At 46.2% G+C, this 25870-nt stretch overlaps 1 protein-coding gene across 1 annotated transcript in view; it reads left to right on the top strand.

Annotated features, from left to right (window-relative positions):
• The window catches only part of doc2d (double C2-like domains, delta), a 64477-nt gene that overhangs the window by 18932 nt on the left and 19675 nt on the right, over window positions 1-25870 (top strand). The window contains exon 5 of the mRNA XM_045216631.1: window positions 17645-17754. Coding sequence (XP_045072566.1) covers window positions 17645-17754 — 110 coding nt within the window. The remainder of the gene's footprint in view (window positions 1-17644; window positions 17755-25870) is intronic.

The raw sequence follows: 25870 nt of genomic DNA, 5'->3' as shown, positions 1-25870 counted from the left end.
ATGACAGCCCGCTTGGAGTTTGCCTTCCAACAGGACAACGACCCTAAGCACACAGCCAAGAAAATGCAGGAGTGGCTTCGGGACAAGTCTGAATGTCCTTGAGTGGTCCAGCCAGAGCCCGGACTTGAACTCGATCTAACATCTCTGGAGAGACCTGAAAATAGCTGTGCAGCAACGCAACCACATCCAACCTGACAGAGCTTGAGAGGATCTGCAGAGAAAAATGGGAGTAACTCCCTAAATACAGGTGTGCCAAGCTTGTAGCGTTATACCCAAGAAGAATCGATGCTGTAATCACTGCCAAATGTGCTTCAACAAAGTACTGAGTAGGGTCTGAATACTTATGTAAATGTAATATTTCCGTTTTTTAAAAACCTGTTTTTGCTTCGTCATTATCGGGTATTGTGTGTAGATTGAAGAGGGGGAAAAAACGATTTAATAAATGTAAGAATAAGGCTGTAACGTAACAAAATGTGGAAAAAGTAAAGCGGTCTGAATACTTTCCGAAGGCACCGTAAATCCTGGTGGGGCAAACTCAACACATTTTATAATATGCATGCCAGCAAAGCCATTATACAACACAATGTCACGTTCGTTGAATGACGGGTCAGACCAAGGCGCAGCGTGATATATTTATTAAAGTAATAAACAACACGACAAAACAACAAAGGAAACCACGAAACGTGAAGTCCAAGGTAGAACACACAACATAACTTACAAGGAACAAGATCCCACAACTAGACTGTGCCAATAGGCTGCTTAAGTATTGTCCCCAATCAGAGACATGGACCTACAGCTGCCTCTGATTGGGAACCACACCGGCCAACAGAGATCTACACATAATAGATCGACAACATAGAAAAGCACAACAAGGAATATACACACCCTGACTCAACATATAAGCGTCCCTGATTCAGGGCGTGAGAGTACCCCCCAAAGGTGCGGACTCTGACCGCTCAACATAAACATAACAGGGTAGGGGCCGGGTGGGTATTCCGCCTCGGAGGCGGATCCGGCTCGGGGCGTGACGACCTCTCACTCCTCCGCCTCCCTGTTGCGCCCCTGGTCTGGTCTGGACCTCGGCGCGCTGCTTCCCCCCTCTCCTTCCTCCCACAATACGCCAGGCCCTGTCTGGACCCTGGTGTGGGAGACCCCGAACCTGGAGAGGGGGCTGACATCATGGTCTAGACTGGAGCCGCTGACCGGAGCTGGACTAGGCACCGGTGAAGCGGACAGCTCTGGCTCCGAGTGGAGCCGCTGACCGAAGCTGGATCAGGCACCGGTGGAGCGGACTGCTCTGGGTTCGGAGTGGTGCCGCTGACCGGAGCTGGACTGGACCCCGGTGGAGCGGACTGCTCTGGCTCGAGAGTGGCGCCAGCTGACCGGAGCTGGATCAGGCACCGGTGGAGCGGACTGCTCTGGCTCGAGTGAAGCAGCTGACCGGAGCTGGATCAGGCACCGGTGGAGGCGGACTGCTCCTGGCTCCGGAGTGGAACAGCTGACCGGCACTGGATCAGGCACCGGTGGAGCGGACTGCTCTGGCTCGGAGTGGAGCAGCTGACCGGTGCGGACCAGGCACCGGTGGAATGGGCACGGGCCGTGCCGGACTGGCGACGCACACCACTGGCTTAGTGCGAGGAGCAGGAACAGGCCGGGCCGACTGGCGACGCACACCACTGGCTTGGTACGAGGGCAGGAACAGGCCGGGCCGGGCTGGCGATGCGCACCACTGGCTTGGTGCAAGGAGCAGGAACAGGCCGGACCGGGCTGGCGACGCGCACCACTGGCTTTGGTGCGAGAGCAGGAACAGGCCGGGCCGGGCTGGCGCGCGCACCACTGGCTTGGTGCGAGGAGCAGGAACAGGCCGGGCCGGGCTGGCGGCGCACCACTGGCTTGGTGCGAGGGAGCAGGAACAGGCCGGGCCGGGCTGGCGACGCGCACCACTGGCTTGGTGCGAGGAGCAGAAACAGGCCGGGCCGGGCTGGCGACGCGCACCACTGGCTTGGTGCGAGGAGCAGGAACGGGCCGGGCTGGCGACGCGCACCACTGGCTTGGTGCGAGGAGCAGGAACAGGCCGGGCCTGGCTGGCGACGTGCACCACTGGCTTGGTGCGAGGAGCAGGAACAGGCCGGGCCGGGCTGGCGGCGCGCACCACTGGCTTGGTGCGAGGAGCAGGAACAGGCCGGCCCGGGCTGGCGACGTGCACCAGAGGCTTGGTGCGAGGTGCAGGAACGGGCCGGGCCGTACTGGGAACACGCACCACTGGCTTGGTGCGGGGAGCAGGAACGGGCCGGATCGGACTGGCGACACGCACCACTTGCTTGGTGCGAGGAGCAGGACTGGGTTCCTTTATTAACCCCGCTCCTTCTGCTGCCTAACCAGCTCCTCTCGCCGTGCCTCTACACTTTCCTTCTCCCTTTTTAGCCTACTGTAGCGCCTCCTCTGACCGAATAACTCCTGCTCCCTCTGAAACAAAGCCCCAGTAACATGGTGGCCTCCTCACCTGCAGATCCGCCCTTTAACGGCCTCCTGCTGCCTCGTCGTCCACACCGTGTGCCCCCACAAATTTTTTTATTGGGGTTGCCTCTCGGGTCTCCGTTTCACCTCTCCTGCCTGGGCTTCCTCCTTTGCCCAGGGTCCGCTATCGGCTAATCTCACCTCCATCTCCCTCATCCCTTTCAGGGCCTCCATATGCTTGGCCAGATCCTCTCTTATCTCCTCCCAAGTCCATGATCTCTGCTCCACTACCTGTGTCCAGGGTGTCTGCTGCTCCTGGGCACGCTGCTTTGTCCTCGTTTGGTGGGATCTTCTGTCACGTTCGTTGAATGATGGGTCAGACCAAGGCGCAGCGTGATATGCGTACATGTTTATTAAAGTAATAAACAACACAGGAAATGAAACGTGAAGTCCAAGGTAGAACACACAACATACCTTACAAGGAACAAGATCCCACAACTAGACTGTGCCAATAGGCTGCTTAAGTATGGACCCCAATCAGAGACAACGAGCTACAGCTGCCTCTGATTGGGAACCACACCGGCCAACATTGATCTACACATAATATATCGACAACATAGAAAAGCACAACAAGGAATATACACACCCTGACTCAACATATAAGCGTCCCCTGAGTCAGGGCGTGACACACAACACTAAACAATACATTAAATGCATTATAATGGTTACAAACAGTGCCCACAAACTGTTAGGGCCTACAAAATGCTGTCCCAACAGCTGAACTTTCCTTTCAGCACCATCGAGTGAATCCTTACCACCGTTTCACCTGGCTATCAGCGGAGCCTCGTTTGGCAGCAAAACAGTTCATTCAGCCTAATTTACTGCTTTTTTCAAAACCATAGCTGATATTGTGTAACTCGATAAAAAACACATTATTCTTCAATAATAACGAATGCCGACATGAGTTTTGACTTTTTAACTATACACAAACATTATTACATTTATGTACAGTAAATTCATAATGTTTGTTCTTAAATCATTATCACACTTAGCTCTAAGTATAAGCAAGTTCCTATTCGTTCAGCACTTTCGAAATGGACGGTGGCAGAAATTGAGATAGATGTTAGTTCAGATAAATTCAGCAAGATGTTGAGGCCTTATAATAATATAATATGCCATTTAGCAGACGCTTTTATCCAAAGCGACTTACAGTCATGCGTGCATACATTTTTTTTGTGTGTATGGGTGGACCCGGGGATCGAACCCACTACCTTGGCATTACAAGCGCCGTGCTCTACCAGCTGAGGTACAGAGGACCACTTAACTTTACTCTTCTTTGTCACCACACACAGAGCGAGAGAGAGAGAGAGCGAGAGAGAGAGAGAGCGAGAGAGCGAGAGAGAGAGAGAGAGAGAGAGAGAGAGAGAGAGAGAGAGAGAGAGAGAGAGAGAGGATTTAAATAATCTTTGTTGGATCTGGGAGCCCACCACACAATAAATACTCATATAAAACCATAGTTACACATCAATTAAAAACACAACTCCAATTCCTCCTCCACAGTAACTAAACACAACAGCCTCTGAATACCCCATATACTCATAAACAGATCAATATTGTTGACAAGTTTATAATAGGCAAACTCAACCCTTAGTCTCGCTGCCAACATTCCCTCCAGCATTCCCACCACATCCACAGACCCCTGTCCCCGAATACTGTTCTTCGGGTCTTCCATATCGCTAATTTTGCTGCCCCTAACACAAAAATTAAGCAACACAACTACACCGTTTTGACTAAACCTGTACTTTGGCCCAAATATATACAGTTGGGAAGAGAAAACCTCTCCCAACGTTGAGAACCAATTAGTGATCAGGTCAATCATCCCGACCAACCTGGGACACTGTAAAAACAGATGTGCCAGAGTTTCAGACTCAGCATAGAATGGACACCCCTCCCCAACAGTAGGATCCAGGTGTACTAGATATATGTTGGTGGCTATGGCTCCTTGTATTATCCTCCATTGGAGGTCAGCTGTCCTCTTATCAATAGGCAGTTTGTATAATGATCACCAACAGCCTTTTGGGGAGGCACCTGGACCAAGCACACCCGCCCACCTCGTCGATTTTACCCCTTCCAGGGAAGAGGCATGGGACACCTTTACACATACAGTGGGGGAAAAAAGTATTTAGTCAGCCACCAATTGTGCAAGTTCTCCCACTTAAAAAGATGAGAGAGGCCTGTAATTTTCATCATAGGTACACGTCAACTATGACAGACAAAATGAGAAAAACAAATCCAGAAAATCACATTGTAGGATTTTTAATGAATTTATTTGCAAATGATGGTGGAAAATATGTATTTGGTCACCTACAAACAAGCAAGATTTCTGGCTCTCACAGACCTGTAACTTCTTCTTTAAGAGGCTCCTCTGTCCTCCACTCGTTACCTGTATTAATAGCACCTGTTTGAACTTGTTTGTAGTTTGTATAATGATCACCAACAGCCTTTTGGGGAGGCACCTGGACCAAGCACACCCGCCACCTCGTCGATTTTACCCCCTTCCAGGGAAGAGGCATGGGACACCTTTACACATACAGTGGGGGAAAAAAGTATTTAGTCAGCCACCAATTGTGCAAGTTCTCCCACTTAAAAAGATGAGAGAGGCCTGTAATTTTCATCATAGGTACACGTCAACTATGACAGACAAAATGAGAAAAACAAATCCAGAAAATCACATTGTAGGATTTTTAATGAATTTATTTGCAAATGATGGTGGAAAATATGTATTTGGTCACCTACAAACAAGCAAGATTTCTGGCTCTCACAGACCTGTAACTTCTTCTTTAAGAGGCTCCTCTGTCCTCCACTCGTTACCTGTATTAATAGCACCTGTTTGAACTTGTTTGTAGTTTGTATAATGATCACCAACAGCCTTTTGGGAGGCACCTGGACCAAGCACACCCGCCCACCTCGTCGATTTTACCCCTTCCAGGGAAGAGGCATGGGACACCTTTACACATACAGTGGGGGAAAAAAGTATTTAGTCAGCCACCAATTGTGCAAGTTCTCCCACTTAAAAAGATGAGAGAGGCCTGTAATTTTCATCATAGGTACACGTCAACTATGACAGACAAAATGAGAAAAACAAATCCAGAAAATCACATTGTAGGATTTTTAATGAATTTATTTGCAAATGATGGTGGAAAATATGTATTTGGTCACCTACAAACAAGCAAGATTTCTGGCTCTCACAGACCTGTAACTTCTTCTTTAAGAGGCTCCTCTGTCCTCCACTCGTTACCTGTATTAATAGCACCTGTTTGAACTTGTTTGTAGTTTGTATAATGATCACCAACAGCCTTTTGGGGAGGCACCTGGACCAAGCACACCCGCCCACCTCGTCGATTTTACCCCTTCCAGGGAAGAGGCATGGGACACCTTTACACATACAGTGGGGGAAAAAAGTATTTACTCAGCCACCAATTGTGCAAGTTCTCCCACTTAAAAAGATGAGAGAGGCCTGTAATTTTCATCATAGGTACACGTCAACTATGACAGACAAAATGAGAAAAACAAATCCAGAAAATCACATTGTAGGATTTTTAATGAATTTATTTGCAAATGATGGTGGAAAATATGTATTTGGTCACCTACAAACAAGCAAGAGTTCTGGCTCTCACAGACCTGTAACTTCTTCTTTAAGAGGCTCCTCTGTCCTCCACTCGTTACCTGTATTAATAGCACCTGTTTGAACTTGTTATCAGTATAAAAGACACCTGTCCACAACCTCAAACAGTCACACTCCAAACTCCACTATGGCCAAGACCAAAGAGCTGTCAAAGGACACCAGAAACAAAATTGTAGACCTGCACCAGGCTGGGAAGACTGAATCTGCAATAGGTAAGCAGCTTGGTTTGAATAAATCAACTGTGGGAGCAATTATTAGGAAATGGAAGACATACAAGATCACTGATAATCTCCCCTCGATCTGGGGCTCCACCCAAGATCTCACCCCGTGGCGTCAAAATGATCACAAGAACGGTGAGCAAAAATCCCAGAACCACACGGGGGGCCTAGTGAATGACCTGCAGAGAGCTGGGACCAAAGTAACAAAGCCTACCATCAGTAACACACTACGCCGCCAGGGACTCAAATCCTGCAGTGCCAGACGTGTCCCCCTGCTTAAGCCAGTACATGTCCAGGCCCGTCTGAAGTTTGCTAGAGTGCATTTGGATGATCCAGAAGAGGATTGGGAGAATGTCATATGGTCAGATGAAACCAAAATAGAACTTTTTGGTAAAAACTCAACTCGTCGTGTTTGGAGGACAAAGAATGCTGAGTTGCATCCAAAGAACACCATGCCTACTGTGAAGAATGGGGGTGGAAACATCATGCTTTGGGGCTGTTTTTCTGCAAAGGACCAGGACGACTGATCCGTGTAAAGGAAAGAATGAATGGGGCCATGTATCGTGAGATTTTGAGTGAAAACCTCCTTTCATCAGCAAGGGCATTGAAGATGAAACGTGGCTGAGTCTTTCAGCATGACAATGATCCGAAACACACCGCCCGGGCAACGAAGGAGTGGCTTCGTAAGAAGCATTTCAAGGTCCTGGAGTGGCCTAGCCAGTCTCCAGATCTCAACCCCATAGAAAATCTTTGGAGGGAGTTGAATGTCCGTGTTGCCCAGCGACAGCCCCAAAATATCACTGCTCTAGAGGACATCTGCATGGAGGAATGGGCCAAAATACCAGCAACAGTGTGTGAAAACCTTGTGAAGACTTACAGAAAACGTTTGACCTGTGTCATTGCCAACAAAGGGTATATAACAAAGTATTGAGAAACTTTTGTTATTGACCAAATACTTATTTTCCACCATAATTTGCAAATAAATTCATTAAAAATCCTACAATGTGATTTTCTGGATTTTTTCTCTCTCATTTTGTCTGTCATAGTTGACGTGTACCTATGATGAAAATTACAGGCCTCTCTCATCTTTTTAAGTGGGAGAACTTGCACAATTGGTGGCTGACTAAATACTTTTTTTCCCCACTGTATTCTGTACATGGCCTTCTTTCCCACCTCCTTGAACTCCCCCAGCTCCGGGGTATCAAAGGAAAGCAGCATCCCCGTCCTCCTCGAATGCCCCCCCGCAGCACTAACAATCAGTGCAGGGAACACATAATCCAGACCCTCCTTCCACAGAATTGGAAGTGTCAGTCACATACTGCAGATGAAGTACTGGCAAGGAGTCACAGACCTCAGCGACGACCTTCCTCAGTAGGCGAGACAATCTTTCTCCCAGCTCCTCCAACGACCTATTCCTGTTCCGCATCAGATGACCCAGCTTAGTACACCCCACGCCTAACAGGCATGAATGTAGGCTAGCTGAACCCAGAACACGGGACTGGATGGCAGTGTTGTGAAAAACAGGCTCTTCAAAAAGCCACATCCCTGGTGGCGTGCAGGCCTTACGGGACTTGACCAGAACTCTCCAAGCCTGCATAACAGACTCATACAAATGGAGTCAGGCCAGGCAACTCACCCCCTCCAGCTTTAAGAGGAAAAGGTGCTTGTCTAAGCTCAAACAGCCCGCTCTCCTCATCAATGTGTAGGCTGTGTCAACCCAGCTAGAACCGTCACTGTACAACAGTCTATGTGCTGCTTGAAGCCGGAAAGCCAAGATCCTGGAAGAAATGTCCACCAGGCCTTGCCCACCCTCGTGCAGTGGCAGGTACAGGGCTGAAGCTTTAATCCAATGTTGTCCAGACCAGAAGAAATTGACAAGGGTCCTCTGAAGCTCTTGTATCAGACCCTTTGGTGGCTGCAAAATCATTAGTCTGTGCCACAGGGTAGAGGCAGCAAGATTATTAGCTACCAGTACCCTTCCTCTATAAGACAGCTGGGGCAGCACCCATTTCCATCTTGACAGTCTGGCACACACTTTCTCCACTACACCCTCCCAGTTATTTTTCTGAAAGACATCGGAGCTTAGAAAACCCCCCAAAATCTTCATCCCATCTCTGCCCCACTGAAGCCCCCCTGGTAACCGTGGAGCGGACCCCATCTGAAGCTGACCTGCCCACAGCGCTTCACTCTTTCCCCAATTGACTCTAGCTGAGAAGGCCCCCTCATACACCTTTAAAGCGTTTGAGAGAACCTTAACATCCTCACCCCCTGTAATAAAAACGGTCACGTCATCTGCATACGCAGACAATGCTATCGTGGGACCCTTCATTACACCTGGCACAGAGAAACCAGTAAGCTTCGCTCTTAAAAAACAAAGCATTGGTTCAATCGCCAGACTATATAACTGCCCTGAAATTGGGCATCCCTGCCTGATGCCCCTTTGGACAGGGATGGGGCAACTCAAACCACCCCCCACCTTCACCATACACGAGGCCCCAGCATACAGTAAATTCAACCAAGACAAAAAAACATCCCCAAACCCAAAGGCTTTCATTGTTTTAAACAAGTACTGGTGGTCCACACGATCAAAAGCCTTCTCCTGATCCAAAGAAAGTAAACCCACATTTACATCAGACAGTTTACAAATGTCTAAAACATCTCTTATTAGAAACAAGTTGTCAACAATAGAGCGATTAGGTACACAGTAAGACTGGTCCTTGTGGACCAACAGATACTCTTTCAACCTGTTTGAGAGATATTTAGAAACAATTTTATATTCTGCACACAGCAAAGCAACAGGTCTCCAATTTTTTATGAGAGCCAAATCCACCTTTTTGGCGACAGTGAAAGTACCGCACGTTGACATGATACAGGAAGAGAGCCCTCATGAAAAGATTCACACACATTTCATAAAAATCCTCCCCAATAGACCCCCCAAAAGTGCTTATAAAACTCAGATGGTAAACCATCAATGCCAGGGGCTCGGCCTGTTGAGAGCTGCATAACTGCTGTGGACAGCTCTTGCAGTGTAATGTCAGAGTCCAATGCGACTCTTTGCTCAGGTCCCAATTGAGGAAGACCGTGTAACAACTGTTCAGTACACAGAGAGTCACAATCCTCCGCCTTATAGAGGGCAGAGTAGAAATCCACGGCATGTTGACGCATTTCACTGTCATCCGTGGTCACCTTCCCATCAGGGAGACAAAGGCAGACCATCTGTTTACATTGCAATGTCGACTGTCCTAGTTTTTTTTTTAAAAGCACTAGGAGCATCCATATCCTTGAGGGAAGCGAAACGAGACCTAATCAAGGCACCCTTCACTCTTTCATGCAGAAACAACCTCAGTTCATGTTTCTTGTCCTGTAAATTCATGACTAGTCCGGGGTCATTCTGAGTGAGCAACTTCAATTCAATAGATTTGATGTCCTGTTCAAGGGCCCTGGTAGTCTCTTTAACTTCAATTCGAGACAGAGCAGTATACTGTTGACAAAATAATCGTATTTGGGCCTTCCCAACCTCCCACCATTGTCTCAAGGACTCAAAATTCCCTTTTGTAACCATCCATTTTTCGCAAAACAACAAAAACCTTTCACAAAACATGACATCATGTAACAATTTAACATTAAAATACCAATAAGATGATGACCTTCGTGGACAGGACAAGTGAATATCAACAGTGACAATATGGTGATCAGAGAAACCCACAGGAGTAATGTCACACCTTCCAACCCTACTACAGTATTTCTCAGATACATACAACCTGTCTAACCTTGCTGCACTGACATGACCTTCATTAACTTTTAGCCATGTGTACTGCCTAACTTTTGCATTCCTTACTCTCCACACATCAGAAAGCTCAAACTCAGTTAACAGACCAGACAGGCAAGTGGCTGACCGCAGGTGAGGTTCTTCAGCGGTGCGATCAACAGTAAAATCCACTGTACAGTTCCAGTCCCCCCCTAAAACCATACACCCCTCTTGGTCACACTGTCTTAAGGTTTCCTTTATTTGATCCAAACCAACAATACGCTCTGTACCCTCATTAGGAGCATAAACATTAAATAAATAAAAAATAAAAACATAACATCCACCTTGACCAATAAAACCCGACCCTTGACAATCTCTGTTGTAGATACCACAGTCACCCCTAAGCCTGAAGAAAACAAGATTGCCACCCCAGCACTGAAATTAGTACCATGACTGAGTATATGCTGCCCCTCCCACCACATACCCCAGTCAACCTCATTTTCCTCATCACTATGTGTCTCCTGTAGGAAAACTACATTAAGCCTTTTCTGTTTTATTACTTCTAATACCCAAGCCCTCTTATTCCTGTCCCTTCCTCCATTAATATTGAGAGAACCTACCCTTAGTATCTCCATATAGAAAAGAAAAAGGAAAAGCAGAAGATACCACAGAGAAACCAGACAAAGAGAATAAAACACCCTATGAGGCATAATCATCATCATTATTTAAATGTTCTCTTAACCTGACCATGTTTCCCGCCACCTTTTGCTGCTGCAACAGCAGTAACACATTTCCTCAAGCGAAACCGCTTCTTCTCACTCAACTGATCTAACCCCACCGTCTTCTGTAACATCACAGCTGACCTCACAAACTTATCAACATCAAAATAATCTGCCAATTTGACAGATTTCCCAAAACTCTGATCCAGAAACCCATTTACCTCCTCTAGATCGTAAATTGAGTCCTCACCAGCTGATATCGTATCAAGAGAGATATCCATATCCTTCTCCTGATCCTCCTCAACTGAGGCCACAGACCACTGACTCCCCTCTACCACATCCCTTTCAACACTCCCCACTTGCACCCCATCACTCGTAGTGGGCATCTCCTCCACTACCTGGGAGACTAGCCCCACCTGAACCCCATTACTCGTAGTGGGCATCTCCTCCACTACCTGGGAGCCTAGCTCCACATGAACCCCCTCCTGTACCCCAGCACTCATAGTGGGCATCTCCTCCACTACCTGGGAGATTAGCTCCACATGAACCCCCTCCTGTAACCCATTACTTGTAGTGGGCATCTCCTCCACTACCTGGGAGATTAGCTCCACATGAACCCCCTCCTGTACCCCAGCACTCGTACTGGGCACCTCCTCACCAGTCTGAAATGGCTCTTCAGATCCATCCTTACCTTCTACAACAATATTTTTCTGCTGCATAACATTTCCCTCTGGTACAAGTTGCAACTCTGTGCCCTCAACACGGACAACATGTTCCTCAGCAACAGATGCTTGTGGCTGCTCTACCGCTGTCAGCCCACCTCTCCCTACATCAGTGGGCCCAGGCGTTACGAGGACCACCTGCGCCCCTCCCTCTGCCTTCTCCCTTTTCGGGCAAGCATGTCGCTTATGACCAACATCCCCACACTCAAAACACAGTTGACTACCCGTACTAGCATAAGCCATTTACAGTCAATTGTCATACTTGACTTTAAAAGATAACTCCAAAGTCTGCTCCGGTGAGTCCAAAAACATAAACACCTGTCGCCAAAACGACATAACCTGTTTCAACGCCGGGTGTTTGCAACCCAACGGGACAACCTTAATTGAACTTGCAACTTCCCAAAGCGCAATAACTCGCGCTCCAATAGGTAATTTGGAATAACGGCGGTACATTTGAAATCGTTACCCTTGTTGACAGAGAAAAAAGCGGCGTAACTTGAATAAACATTCGTTTAAGAAGTACGCCATGCTCAACCATATGATCAACAAGGCGCTCTTCTTTAAGAAATACCACCACCGCTTTATTCATCCGTGACGCATAAGCAACATTCTCATATCCTACTTTCTCTCCTACGGCGACCAGAAACTCCTCCACCGTGACAGTAGCTTCAGTAACACACCTAAAGCCGTGCCGAAGTGAGAGGGACGGCGTCCCCATTCGGACTTAACACTCACTCAAACAATTCCCAGCATGCACCAAACACTCCCAGCATAGAGAGAGAGAGAGAGAGAGAGAGAGAGAGAGAGAGAGAGAGAGAGAGAGAGAGAGAGAGAGAGAGAGAGAGAGAGAGAGAGAGAGAGAGAGAGAGAGAGAGAGAGAGAGAGAGAGAGAGAGAGCCTACCATTTGAAGTATTTTATTATGTGGTCTAAAAGGGAAGGAAAATACAATCACGAGGCTCCACTTTTATAGACAATATACCGACGCACAGACAGCGCATTGCACAAACAAAACATCCCTCGCAACAACCCTCGCAATATGAACTGGAATTATATTAACTTTTTGTTGAACAAAAGTATTTTAATGGGAAGAGACTGTCACTGGCAAACATGGTTTCAGACCATCGTATAGTATAATACACAAAGTAAGCAAAACAATGAAATACATCAATATAACATCGCCTAAAATGATGAGTAAGATACTAATGAGATTGACCTATACATGTACACTACGCCATCCCATCTGGTTTGGACTTAGTGGGACTATCATTTGATTTTCAACAGGACAAATACCCAACACACCTCCAGACTGTGTAAGGGCTATTTTACCAAGAAGGAGAGTGATGGAGTGCTGCATCAGATGACCTGGCCTCCACAATCCCCGACCTCAACCCAATTGAGATGGTTTGGGATGAGTCGGACCACAGAGTGAAGGAAAGGTGCTCAGCATATGTGGGAACTCCTTCAAGACTGTTGGAAAAGCATTCCAGGTGAAGCTGGTTAAGAGAATGCCAAGAGTGTGCAAAGCTGCCTTCAAGGCAAAGGGTGGCTATTTGAAGAATCTCAAATATACTGTAAAATATATTTTGATTTGTTTAACACTTTTTTGGTTACTACATTTTTCCATATGTGTTATTTCATAATTGTGATGTCTTCACTATTATTCTACAATGTAGAAAATAGTAAAAATAAAGAAAAACCCTTGAATGAGTAGGTGTGTCCAAACTTTTGACTGGTACTGTATAAGCAATATAACAATGGAGATGTACAAACTATGGCATAAGGGAACGATGAGCGGGAAAGAGGCAAGCCATAATATTGATTAAGACATGAGAGAGCTGAGATGGACGATATGCCTATTCGTTCCGCACTTTTGAAATGTACAGCAACAAAATTCAGAACATGGGCCGTTCTTACAGTATTCTGCACACCATGTCAGAACCATAGGATAAATAACGGGGGCACATAAGCAGACAATGAAAGCTCTTGCAATATTCGATGATGACATTTCTCCAAAACAGGCTATAGGCTACATGTGCACCACCAAGTCAGAACAGTAGGCTAAGTTCTGAGGGGGAGAGGGACCAAATTGTTAGGGTGAGACACATAGGCTACTAACAGCTTACTACACAACATATACTTACTTTCTTAGTTACAGTATACATACAGTATGCCCCTGGCATACTACATCACTTATACAGCAGCATTTTTATAACAATTTTCCTGCAATTCTATATTGTTGTTTTTCGACATGTTTACTTGACAGAACACAACCTTTTTTCTTAGGTTTTTGCCACAATAAATTCAATTGAAAGAGTAGACTAAACTAGTTTTTCTGACTAAATTACTAATCTACCACCTTCCCTCAAAGCCCCACCCACCGTGATTGATTGACAGGCCAAACTGTTAAAGGTAAATCCAAATTGACACATTGGTTTCCTTGCCCTAAGTGTCCACAGCAGCAGAGCCAATAATACATAATTTGAAGAACAAACATCATTGTGGCAATTCGTATCTTGCAGTAAAACTGTAAATTGCTTTCTTCTCAAGAGAAGACAGGTTTAAAGCTGCAATATGTAACCTTTTGGGCTACCCTACCAAATTCACATAGAAATTAGTTAGATCTGTCATTCTCATTGAAAGCAAGTCTAAGAAGCAGTAAATAGGTTCTATGTGCGCTATTTCTGTGCTTCCCGTTCTTAAGTTTAGTTTTTGCATCTTTTACTTTCAGTTTTGCACACCAGCTTCAAACAACTGTACATACACCATTTTAGTTATTGAAAAGATATTTCACAGCAGTTTAGATGGTACAATGATTCTCTACACTATGCATTGCTTGTTTTGTCACATAAACTGAAATTAGGCGAACTATTAGAATTTTAGCAAGCAGGAAATGGTGAAGCAATTTCTGCATATTGCACCTTTAATGTTAATAAAGGTTATGTTGCTTAGAAAATAGTCCGGATCATATAGGTCTAGGCCTAGACGATATCCAAAACAACAGACTGAATTCATACTTTTTCAGTCATTTTAATTGTAAATTCATGTCTTTCTATTCAATACCACAACTTTTTTTTTACCCCAGCCGTGAACTCTCTGTCTGGCTACTTTTTCTATTTGGCTGGCTAGTCCATGTACTTGGAAAACACTGGGCTTTGGCTTTAGGGCTAAATGTAACTAGCTAGCTAATGTAGCACGTTGACACACTACGTCGACTAATGAACAGGAGTTGTTTTGGTACTTCGCTGGTTGATGTGGCATGTCTCTGTGCTCCACAGCAATGTTTTGGTCCCATTTTACTGGCTTTGTTAAAATTTTGGAGTTGTTGTTCTTGTGAACGGTCGGGAGGTTTGGCATCCGACACAAATTCTTCTCAGGTGGTTACTTGTTGGTGGCAGCCATCTTGAGTTTGGGTCAACATCAAAGTCAGTTGGAGATAGAGCCAGACAGGTATTATAAACACAATGTCTGTGGTCGAACCAAAAAAATACAGCAAAAAAAACGTCTAGGTCTGCTTTTGTTTATACCCCACCCCACCCCCACCCCTTTTTGTTCCACACCCTATTTCTCCATCCCACCCTCTGTCCCTATCTCTGTCACTATTTATCTCAATGTGACCCACTATGACCTTGGAATAGAGGAGGGCAGGAGGTAAAGGGGGGAGAAAAGGCAGGAGGAGGGGGAAGATGGATGAGGGGAGGACAGCAGCAGGTGGTTGTCATGGAAACAGCGCAGATTGTTACACTACTCACGTCAACAGGCGAGTGTAGATGGGGGGAGAGGGAGGGAGGGGGAGAAAGAGCGTCAGCACTTACGTAAGTACCCACAAACCCCCGTTTGGTAAATATCGACCACACGAGTCTACAGCACTGAGGAGTGGGGAGCACGTGAGTGTGAAACAGAGGATGACAGGCGGGCTGGCAGACGGGCAGGGAGGGACTCACACGCATACACAACATCTTGCACACACAGGGGCACGAGCACACACACACACACACTCTCCCTCTCACCCTTTCAATTTGTTTTCTTACTCACGCACACGCACACATACCCACGCGCACACACACACACACACACACACACACACACACACACACACACACACACACACACACACACACACACACAGAGACTCCCACATAGATACACACTCCTTCATACACTAGCTTCCACACATACATGGGCACAAGCTGATTCCGCATACTAAAGGACCGCCAGACTCACATGGACAGACACACCTGACTAAACACACCTCCACAGAAACACACACTTGCTCTCTCTCTCTCATGCACAAAAACATAACACACACCATTACACACAACACAGAGAGAGAGAGAGAGAGGAAGAGCGAGGGAGAAATAGAGGAGAGGGAGAAACAAAGAGAGAGAGAGCAAGAGAGAGGAAGACAGAGACAAAGTGCGAGAGAGAGAGAGGTGAAAAGCGAGAGAAAGAGAGGGAGAGCAGTGAGAGTGGTTCTTGGTGTCTCCCTGGCTCGACGTTCTCATCTGCTCCCTGTCCTAATCGTGGCGCATGGAGAATGAGATTTCTTAGCGAGTTGTGTGTGTGAGCTTGGGGAACAGAGGAGAGAGGGAGAAGGAGAGGGTCCATATAGACGGATGGGGGGAGTGAGGGAGAGGCGGAGGGCTATGGATGAAATATTTAGGGAAATGTAACAGCATTGATGACGGGGGAAGGGGGCAGGGGAGAGAAAGAGATTGATGAAGTGAGAGGGGAGCCAGGCAGGTGATTTTTGCTGACACCATATGCTGTTTTGGACGGGGATGTACCCGGTGGTATCAATGGAAAAGAGGAGATGAGAAGGAGGGGGGAAAAGAGTGAGGGATGAGAGAGAGGGAGAGAGATGAAGAGAGGTAGGGAGGAATGGAGGAAGAGAGAGAGGGGGAGAGATTTGAGGAAGAAAGAGAGAGGGACAGAGAGAGGTTTAGCGAAAGAGAGAGAGAGAGAGAAGGATGGAGAGAGAGAGGTAATTAGCTCCGGAGCGCCAGAATGTCCCGGGGAGTCGGGATTTAGGCTCGTGCTTGAGTGCCTCGAGAGTATACAGTTCTCCGCTCTCTTGGTGTGTTTGTGCGTATGTGTGTGTATGTGTGTGTGTGTGCGTGCTTGCATGCGTGCGTGTGCATGTGTGTTTGTGTGTGTGTGTGTATTTGTGTATGTATGTGTGTGTGCACTGGGGGGATTCAAGGCTGAGTAAGTGAGGAAGCGTGCCTGGTCTCGGCATTAAAACGAAAAACAGCCGTTGTGTAACCAAGAAAATAAATGAAATATGTAAAACAGCAGCACGTCCTGGAGGCAGCTTATAATGGAAAATAGGAGCGAGAGCTAGATAATGTCCTAACCCTGCCTTCTCAATCATTAATGAAGGGGAAGTTAGCGTAGCATTATTGGACACTAACGCTACGCTAACGCTACGCTAGGCCTTTCTTCATTGAGAGGCTTTGATTTTCCATGCTAATTGTGTTAGCGAGGGTTAATTGACAGGTGTGGTGTGTTGTGTTAGCGCAGTGCTTGTTTGCGGGTCTGGCTGGTAGCAGTGCTAGCGACAGGCTAGGAGAGACAGACAGACAGGTGACGCGGGGAAGCATCCTGTCCTCCTGTTCTCCTCTATAAAGTAGGTGAGCAGATGTCTACCATTTCCTGGGGGAAGGAGATAAATTAAGTTTCCCCTCTCTCTCTCTCTCTCTCTCTCTCTCTCTCTCTCTCTCTCTCTCTCTCTCTCTCTCTCTCTCTCTGTCATCTCATTCTATCTATCACTTCTTCTCTTCATCCTACCCTCTCTTCCTAAGTATTTCCTCTAATCTCTTGCTCTATCATCTCAACTGCCTCTTACTCCACCCCAATTGCCCTCTCCCTCTCCTACTTATTGCCTCACCTCTCTCTCTCTCTTATCTCTTCCCACCTGTCTCTTTCTTAGTCCCCCATTTCTTTCCCCTATGCTCCCACACCCACTATTTTCTATACTTTTCGTCTCTCTCTCCTCTCTCCCTCTTTCCGCAATCCTTTCTCGCCCTCTTTTTGAACCACCCTTCTCCCTTTCCATCTCTTATCCCTCTCTCCTTCTCTCTTTCGTCCCCTGCAGGCAAACAAACTTCGCACCAAAACACTGAAGAACACTCTGAACCCGGTATGGAGCGAGACACTGATGTACCACGGCATCACCGCTATCGACATGACCACCAAAACCCTCAGGTACTGAACTACAGAGAACTACAACTCCTACTTGTATATTATACTGGCATATATTATAAAACAACTTGCCTACAGTTCCCAGAGGGCCATCTGGCCAATTAATTATCCCACGGACAAAGAAAAAAACTGCCAAGCACTCCGGCCAACTGTTCCATTAGCAGTCGCCGCGGTAACCCACTCAGGTGTTGGCTCTCGTTCGAGTCTCAGCCCCTCATTCCTCGAGTGCTGTTGATACGGAACGCTGAAGTGATTGAGGTCGAGCTCAGCAACTTTGTGCGTGTGTGTTCAGTGCATTCGGAAAGTATTCAGACCCCTTGACTTTTTCCACATTTTGTTATGTTACAGCCTTATTCTAAAATGGAATAAAAACATGTTTTCCTCATCAGCCTACATACAAAACCATAATGACAAAGCAAAAACAGGATTTTTGAGATGTCTGCAAAGAAATAAAAATAAAAATGAAATCAGTACTTTGTTGAAGCACCTTTGGCAGCGATTACAGCATTGATTATTCTTGGGTATGACGCTACAAGCTTGGCACACCTGTATTTGGGGAGTTTCTCCCATTCTTCTATGCAGATCCTCTCAAGCTCTGTCAGGTTGGATGGGGAGCGTCGCTGCACACCTATTTTCAGGTCTCTCCAGAGATGTTTGATCGGGTTCAAGTCCGGGCTCTGGCTGGGCCACTGAAGGACATTCAGAGACTTGTCCCGAAGCCACTCTTGCGTTGTCTTGGCTGTGTGCTTAGGGTCGTTGTCCTGTTGGAAGGTGAACCTTTGCCCCAGTATGAGGTCCTTAGCACTCTGGATCAGGTTTTCATCAAGGGTCTCTCTGTACTTTGCTCCGTTCATCTTTTCCTCGATCCTGACTAGTCTCCCAGTCCCTGCCACTGAAAAACATCCCCACAGCATGCTGCTGCCACCACCATGCTTCGCCGTAGGGATGGTGCCAGGTTTCCCCCAGACGTGACGCTTAGCATTCAGGCCAAAGAGTTCAATCTTGGTTTCATCAGAACAGAGAATCTGGTTTCTCATGGTCTGAGAGTCTTTAGGTGCCTTTTGGCAAACTCCAAGCAGGCTGTCATGTGCCTTTTACTGAGGAGTGGCTGTAGAGATGGTTGTCCTTCTGGAAGGTTCTCTCATCTCCGCAGAGGAACTCTGGAGCTCCGTCGGGTTCTGTTTTCGCTTTTCATTATGGAGTATTGTGTGTAGATTAATGAGGATTTTCTTTTTAAAATCCATTTTAGAATAAGGTAACGTAACAAAATGTGGAAAAGGGAAGGGGGTCTGAATACTTTCCGAATGCACTGTATGTGTTTGTATGTGTTTTTGTGTTTGGCACCGTCATGATAATGCAGCAAGGTAAAACCCATGCCTCAGGGATATACACACAGATATAGGCACACACACACACACGCACATACAGTGCCTTCAGAAAGTATTCACACCCCTTGACTTTTCCACATTTTGTTGTGTTACAAGGTGGGATTAAAATAGATTTAATTGTCCTTTTTTTGTCAACGATCTATACAAAATACTCTGTAATGTGGAAGAAAATTCTAACTTTTGTTTTTAAAAAACACACACAAAAACCACTAGTATATCTTGATTACATAAGTATTGAACCCCCTGAGTCAATACATATTAGAATCACCTTTGGCAGTGATTACAGCTGTGAGTCTTTCTGGGTAAGCCTCTAATAGCTTTGCACACATGAATTGTACCATATTTGGCCATTATTATTTTAAAAAATCATTCAAGCTCTGTAAAGATGGCGGTTGATCATTGCTAAAACAGCCATTTCCAAGTCTTGCAATAGATATTCAAGCCGATTTAAGTCAAAACTGTAACTCGGCCACTCAGGAACATTCAATGTCATCTTGGTAAGCAACTCCAGTGTATATTTGGCCTTTAGGTTATTGTCCTGCTGTCTCCAAGTGTCTGGTGGAAAGCAGACTGAACCAGGTTTTCCTCTAGGATTTTGCCTGTGCTTAGCTCTATTCCATTTATTTTTATCCTAAGAAACTCTGTAGTCCTTGCCAATGACCAGCATACCCATAACATGATGCAGCCACCACCATGGTTGAAAATATGAGTGGTACTCAGTGATGTGTTGTGTTGGATTTGCCCAAAAAATAACTCTTTGTATTCAGGACATAAAGTTAATTTCTTTGCCACATTTCTTGCAGTTTTACTTCAGTGCCTTATTGCAAACAGGAAGCATGTTTTTGAATTTTTTTATTCCGTACAGGCTTCCTTCTTTTAACTATGTAATTTAGATTAGTATTGTGGAGTAACTACAATGTTGTTGATCAATCCTCCGTTTTCTCCTATCGCAGCCATTAAACTCTGTAACTGTTTTAATGTCACCATTGGTCTCATGTTGAAATCCCTGAGCGGTTTCCTTCCTCTCCGGCAACTGAGTTAGGAAGGTCGCCTGTATCTTTGTAGTGACTAGGTGTATTGATACACCATCCAAAGTGTAATTAATAACTTCACCATTGCCAAAAGAATATTCACCGTTTGCTTTTAAATTTTTTACCCATCTACCAATAGGTGCCCTTCTTTGAGAGGCATTGGAAAACCTCCCTGGTCTTTGTGGTTGAATCTGTGTTCGACAATCACTGCTTGACGGAGGAACCTTACAGATAATTGTATGTGTGGAGTACAGAGAGCAGGTCATCATTCAAAAATAATGTTAAACACTATTATTGCACACAGAGTGAGTCCATGCAACTTATTATGTGATTTGTTAAGCACATTTTTACTCCTGAACTTATTTAGGCTTGCCATAACAAAGTGGTTGAATACTTATTGACTCAAGACATTTCAGCTTATATATATATAAAAAAAAAAAAATCCCCTTTTTCGTGATATCCAATTGGTAGTTACAGTCTTGTCCTATCGCTGCAACTCCCACACGGACTCAGGAGAGGCGAAGGTCGACAGCCATGAGTCCTCCGAAACACGACCCTGTCAAGCCGCAGTGCTTCTTGACACACTGCTCGCTTAGCCCGGAAGCCAGCCGCACCAATGTGTCGGAGGAAACACCATACAACTGGCAACCGTGTTAGCGTGCATGCGCCCAGCCCCCAACAGGAGTCGCTAGAGCGGGATGGGACCAGGACATCCCGGCCGGCCAAACCCTCCCCTAACTCAGACGACGCTGGGCCAATTGTGCGCCGCCTCATGGGTCTCCCAGTTGCAGCCGGCTGCGACACAGCCTGAGATTGAACCAGTGTCTGTAGTGACGCCTCTAGCACTGTGATGCAGTGTCTTAGACCGCTGCGCCACTTTTTAATTTGTAAACATTTCTTAAAACATAATTCCACTTTCACATTATGGGATATTGTGTATAGGCCAGTGACACACAATCTCTATTTAATCAATTTTGTTGTATTAATCCATTGTAACACAACTAAATGTAGAAAAAGTAAAGGTGTGTGAATACTTTCTGAAGGCACTGTACACACACTTCTCACCCTCTCTCTAATGCATCCGGTCTGGAGTGTGCACTGGACAGATGCCCTCTGGCATGCAGTCAAGGGCAGACACTGGACAGATACCCTCTGGCATGCAGTAAAGGGCAGACACTGGGCAGAGAAGCCATGTAGCCCCCCACTCCCCACAGATACAAACACACACAAAACCCCCCTCCAAACACACACACACACACACACACACACACACACACACACACACACACACACACACACACACACACACTCCATCTCTTTGTAGATAAGGATTCAGGAAAGACCCTGAATGCCCAGGGAACCCACCTGACCTCCAGCCAATGAGACAGCCCCTAGACACAGGCCAACACAGAAGCTAGGGAGAGCCAGGAAAGGAAGGAGAGAACGGAAGGGGTGCCAAGAAAGAGGGGATAAAAGTTGGGAGAGCGAGTGAGGGGTGCCAAGAAAAGGGGGGGTAGAGGAAGGGAGACAGCCAGGAAAGGGGGGGATGCCAAGAAAGAGGGAAGAGAGAGAGGGATGCCAAGAAAGAGATGGATAGATGAGGACAGACAGGGGAAAGGAAAGGGAGAAGAGGATAGAAGAGAGAATTGGGGTTCCAAGAAAGAGGGGATAGAGGTGGAGAAAGAGAGGGAACAGGCGAAGAGAAAGTGGCGGAGTGCTTGGGAGAGGGGGAACATTTTCAGACGAGAAGGAGAGAGAGTGAGATAGAAAGAGATAGAGAGTGGGGGAGTGGATGCAGGGCGAACCAAGAAAGAGAGAAAAAGTTGAGGGGAGAGAGAGAGAGATGGAAAGAGAAAGGGGCAGAGGGAAAGGAAGAGAGATGGGTTGAAGAGAGCCTATGGAGAGAAAGACTGGGGTTAGATAGAGAAAGACTAGTGATGGAGTGAGAGAGAAAGAAAGAGGGAGAGCAGACCGAAGGAGTTAGGAGAGGGCGTGAGTCACAGTCTGTGGGCACCCTGATGTGCTGCTTCCCCCCTGGCTTGGCCCGTCCGTGAGACCAGCACCATTAGTCCCAGCAGGGTAGATCAGGAGGGGGGGCTACTCAAAACTCTTCCCCCAGCATGGTGCACTGCCAAGCATAGAGGCACAGCCAAGACACAGCCTTTCCCCATGGGGGCAGCCGGGGGAACCAGAGCTAATGGCTGAACAGCAGGCTGTACACTTGGGGACAATGACTGGGAAATGGGAATTAGCGTAGCATAGGCAGTGGATGTGAATAGGGAATTGTAGCGTAGCATAGGCAGTGGATGTGAATAGGGAATTGTAGTGTAGCATAGAGTGGATGGGGATAGGGAATTGTAGTGTAGCATAGGGAGCAGAGGGAATGATCATGCTAATGTGCATTTAGCATCCAGCAAGGACTTGTATTGTGTTTTATAACTTCAGGCGCAAGGCATTAGCTGTAACTTCAATTCTTCCAAACTTGCTGCCCATGTACTTGTTCGTAGACTGCAGTGGTGGATCTTGGCAATTGTAACTGCCTCTGAGGTACAAAAATATTGAAAAACAGTGCTGTAAATGTCCTCCTCTTATATCATATTTCTTGGCTGCAATAAATAAATGTTTGACAAAGGGGAGACATTAACGATAAAAAAGTTTAGCATTCTCCTAACTAATGGTTAAGGTTAGGATTGGGCGAGGTGAAGTTTATCCTAGATCTATACCCAGGGGAAACTTGACCCTGGAGCATCCTACTGTCAGTCAATGGAGAGCTCCATAGCGGTGTAGGAAAGGTATGTTGGCTCGGTGTGACAAAACCATGGCTACCGTCAACACCTTGTCATAGCCCAGGCAAGACCGACAGAGTGCCAGTCTGATGGCAGAAATCAATTTTTCCATCTCTCAACAGTAGAACCTCAAAGATACAAACCTCAGAGTTATGGACCGACCAGTCAACTGAACAGGATAAATCAAACCAGTCCAGGACACATATTAAATTATGAATAAAAAGGAACTTCTGTTTGCTGCAGACAAACGTAAAAGTTGCTTACAAGCTATTTATAATATCAGGCTAAATGATTAGAAAACACTAACTGCGCAATAAATATTTTCAATATCGGTTTGATGCACAGTGACTTTCAAAGTTAGACATTTCAGTTTAAACCTCCATCCGACATGTTCCTATCACTGAGGTCCTACTGTATCTCTCTACACTGAGTATACAAAACATAGCTCTTTCCATGTCATATACTGACCAGGTGAATCGAGGTGAAAGCTATGATCCCGTATTGATGTCACTTGTTAAATCCACTTCAATCAGTGTAGATGAAGGGGAGGAGACATGGACATTTAAGCCTTGAGCCAATTGAGACATGAGGATGAATGGGTAAGACAAAATATTTAAGTGCTGTTGAACGGGGTATGGTAGCAGGTGCCAGGCGCACCGGTTTGTGTCAAGTTTGTGTCAAGAACTGCAACGCTGCTGGGTTTTTCACGCTCAACAGTTTCCCGTGTGTATCAAGAATGTCCCACCACCCAAAGGACATCCAACTAACTTGACACAACTGTGGGAAGCATTGGAGTCAACATGGGCCAGCATCCCTGTGGAACGCTTTCGACATCTTGTAGAGTCCATGCCCCGATGAATTGAGGCTGTTCTGAGGGCAAAAGGGGGTGGGAGGGTCCAAGTCAATATTAGGAAGGTTACTAATGTTACTAATGTTTGGTATACTCAGTGTATATCTCTATCTGTCTATCTCTCTATCACTTCTTCATGACTGCTGAGGTGCAATGCAGACATCTCACCATCATGTAATATAGAATGACACATAACATGGTTACTGATCCGTTATATAAGAATTGGAAAATATGCATGTTACTGCAACCCTGCAGTATGTCAGCATCCCAAATGGCACCCTATTCCCTATATAGTGCACTACATTTGACCAGAGCCCTATGCATTATATTGGTAGTAGGGTGCCATTTGGGACGTAGTGCATGCCTCACACTGATTAAGATGCAGAGAACACGGTTGGGGTGAAATTGTGAGAGTATCATGAAGAGCCTTCTGGTCCTGACACACACACACACACATACATACACACGGCAGGTATGACTAACATGCTGGAACCAACAGGAACCACTGTCACAGGGAGGGAGGGAGGGAGGGAGGGAGGGAGGGAGGGAGGGAGGGAGGGAGGGAGAGAGAGAGAGAGAGAGAGAGAGAGAGAGAGAGAGAGAGAGAGAGAGAGAGAGAGAGAGAGAGAGAGAGAGAGAGAGAGAGAGAGAGAGACCATTTGAAGTATTTTATTATGTGGTCTAAAAAGGAAGGAAAATACAGAGAGAGAGAGAGAGAGCGAGAGAGAGAGAGAGAGAGAGAGAGAGAGAGAGAGAGAGAGAGAGAACAATTACCTAGGCTACAGCCCAGAGGGATATGCAGGAAGGTGAGAGAACATCTGAGAGCAGGAGGGTAGAGTAGTAGTAGTTGAAAGAGTAAACACGACCAGCCGTGTAAAATTACTAGAATACCGCAGTTGTCATAGTGACATGAGACAAACTCAAGGCCATTCTCAGTTCTTAAAACGTCTCAAGTGCACTATAGAGGCACATGTACTCTCAATTTTGTTTTTTGCAGACCATATTTCTTCAACACAAGATTTGCAAAATGTAGGCTTATTCAACTCCTCTCTTCACACTTCACACTGAGGTTCCGAGCAGAGCTGTTCTGCAACACACAGAGACATGTATGTCTGTCTGTCTGTCTGCAGTCATAGAGGACAGACAGGCAGGCAGGCAGGCAGGCAGACAGACAGACAGACAGACAGACAGACAGACAGACAGACAGACAGACAGACAGACAGACAGACAGACAAAGCGGACAGACAGACGTACAGACAGGCAGGCAGGCAGGCAGACAGACCAACATGTACAGCACAGCGTGCACAGGCAGACATGTACAGCACAGAGTATAGCTACAGGTTACTGCCAAAATGAAGGAAACACCAACATAAAGTGTCTTAATAGGGCATTGGGCCACCACGAGCCAGAACAGCTTCAACGTACCTTGCCATAGATTCTAAAAGTGTCTGGAACTCTATTGGAGGGATGCAACACCATTTTTTTTTATGGTGGAGGAAAATTTTGTCTCAGGTGACGCTCCAGAATCTCCCATAAGTTTTGAGTTGAGATCTGGTCACATGATCATGGCATATAGTTTATATCGTTTTCATGCTCATTAAACCATTCAATGACCACTCCTGTTATGTGGATGGGGCATAGCCATGGTAGCCAAAATAATGGCCTGTCCAGCATGTTTATACATGAGCTTAAGCATGCTGGGATGTTAATTGCTTAATTAACTCAGGAACCACACGTGTGGAAGCACCTGCTTTTAATATACTTTGTATACCTCATTTACTCAAGTGTTTCCATTATTTTGGGAGTTACGTGTAGATCAGTGGGGCTTATTCTTCTTTGAGTGCCCAGAGTTTGCAGATAGATCAAATGAGCATACTCCCCACTGCTAGCTCTTGAGAGGATATGTGTCTGTTTCTCACTTTCTGTGTGTGTGTGTGTGTGTGTGTGTGTGTGTGTGTGTGTGTGTGTGTGTGTGTGTGTGTGTGTGTGTGTGTGTGTGTGTGTGTGTGTGTGTGTGTGTGTGTGTGTGTGTGTGTGTGTGTGTGTGTGTGTGTGTGTGTGTGT

This window comes from Coregonus clupeaformis, unplaced genomic scaffold, assembly GCF_020615455.1.
Source record: "Coregonus clupeaformis isolate EN_2021a unplaced genomic scaffold, ASM2061545v1 scaf0760, whole genome shotgun sequence".
Classification (NCBI taxonomy): domain Eukaryota; kingdom Metazoa; phylum Chordata; class Actinopteri; order Salmoniformes; family Salmonidae; genus Coregonus; species Coregonus clupeaformis.
Note: the sequence above shows the minus strand (reverse complement) of the source record. Positions and strands in the feature narration are given on the sequence as shown.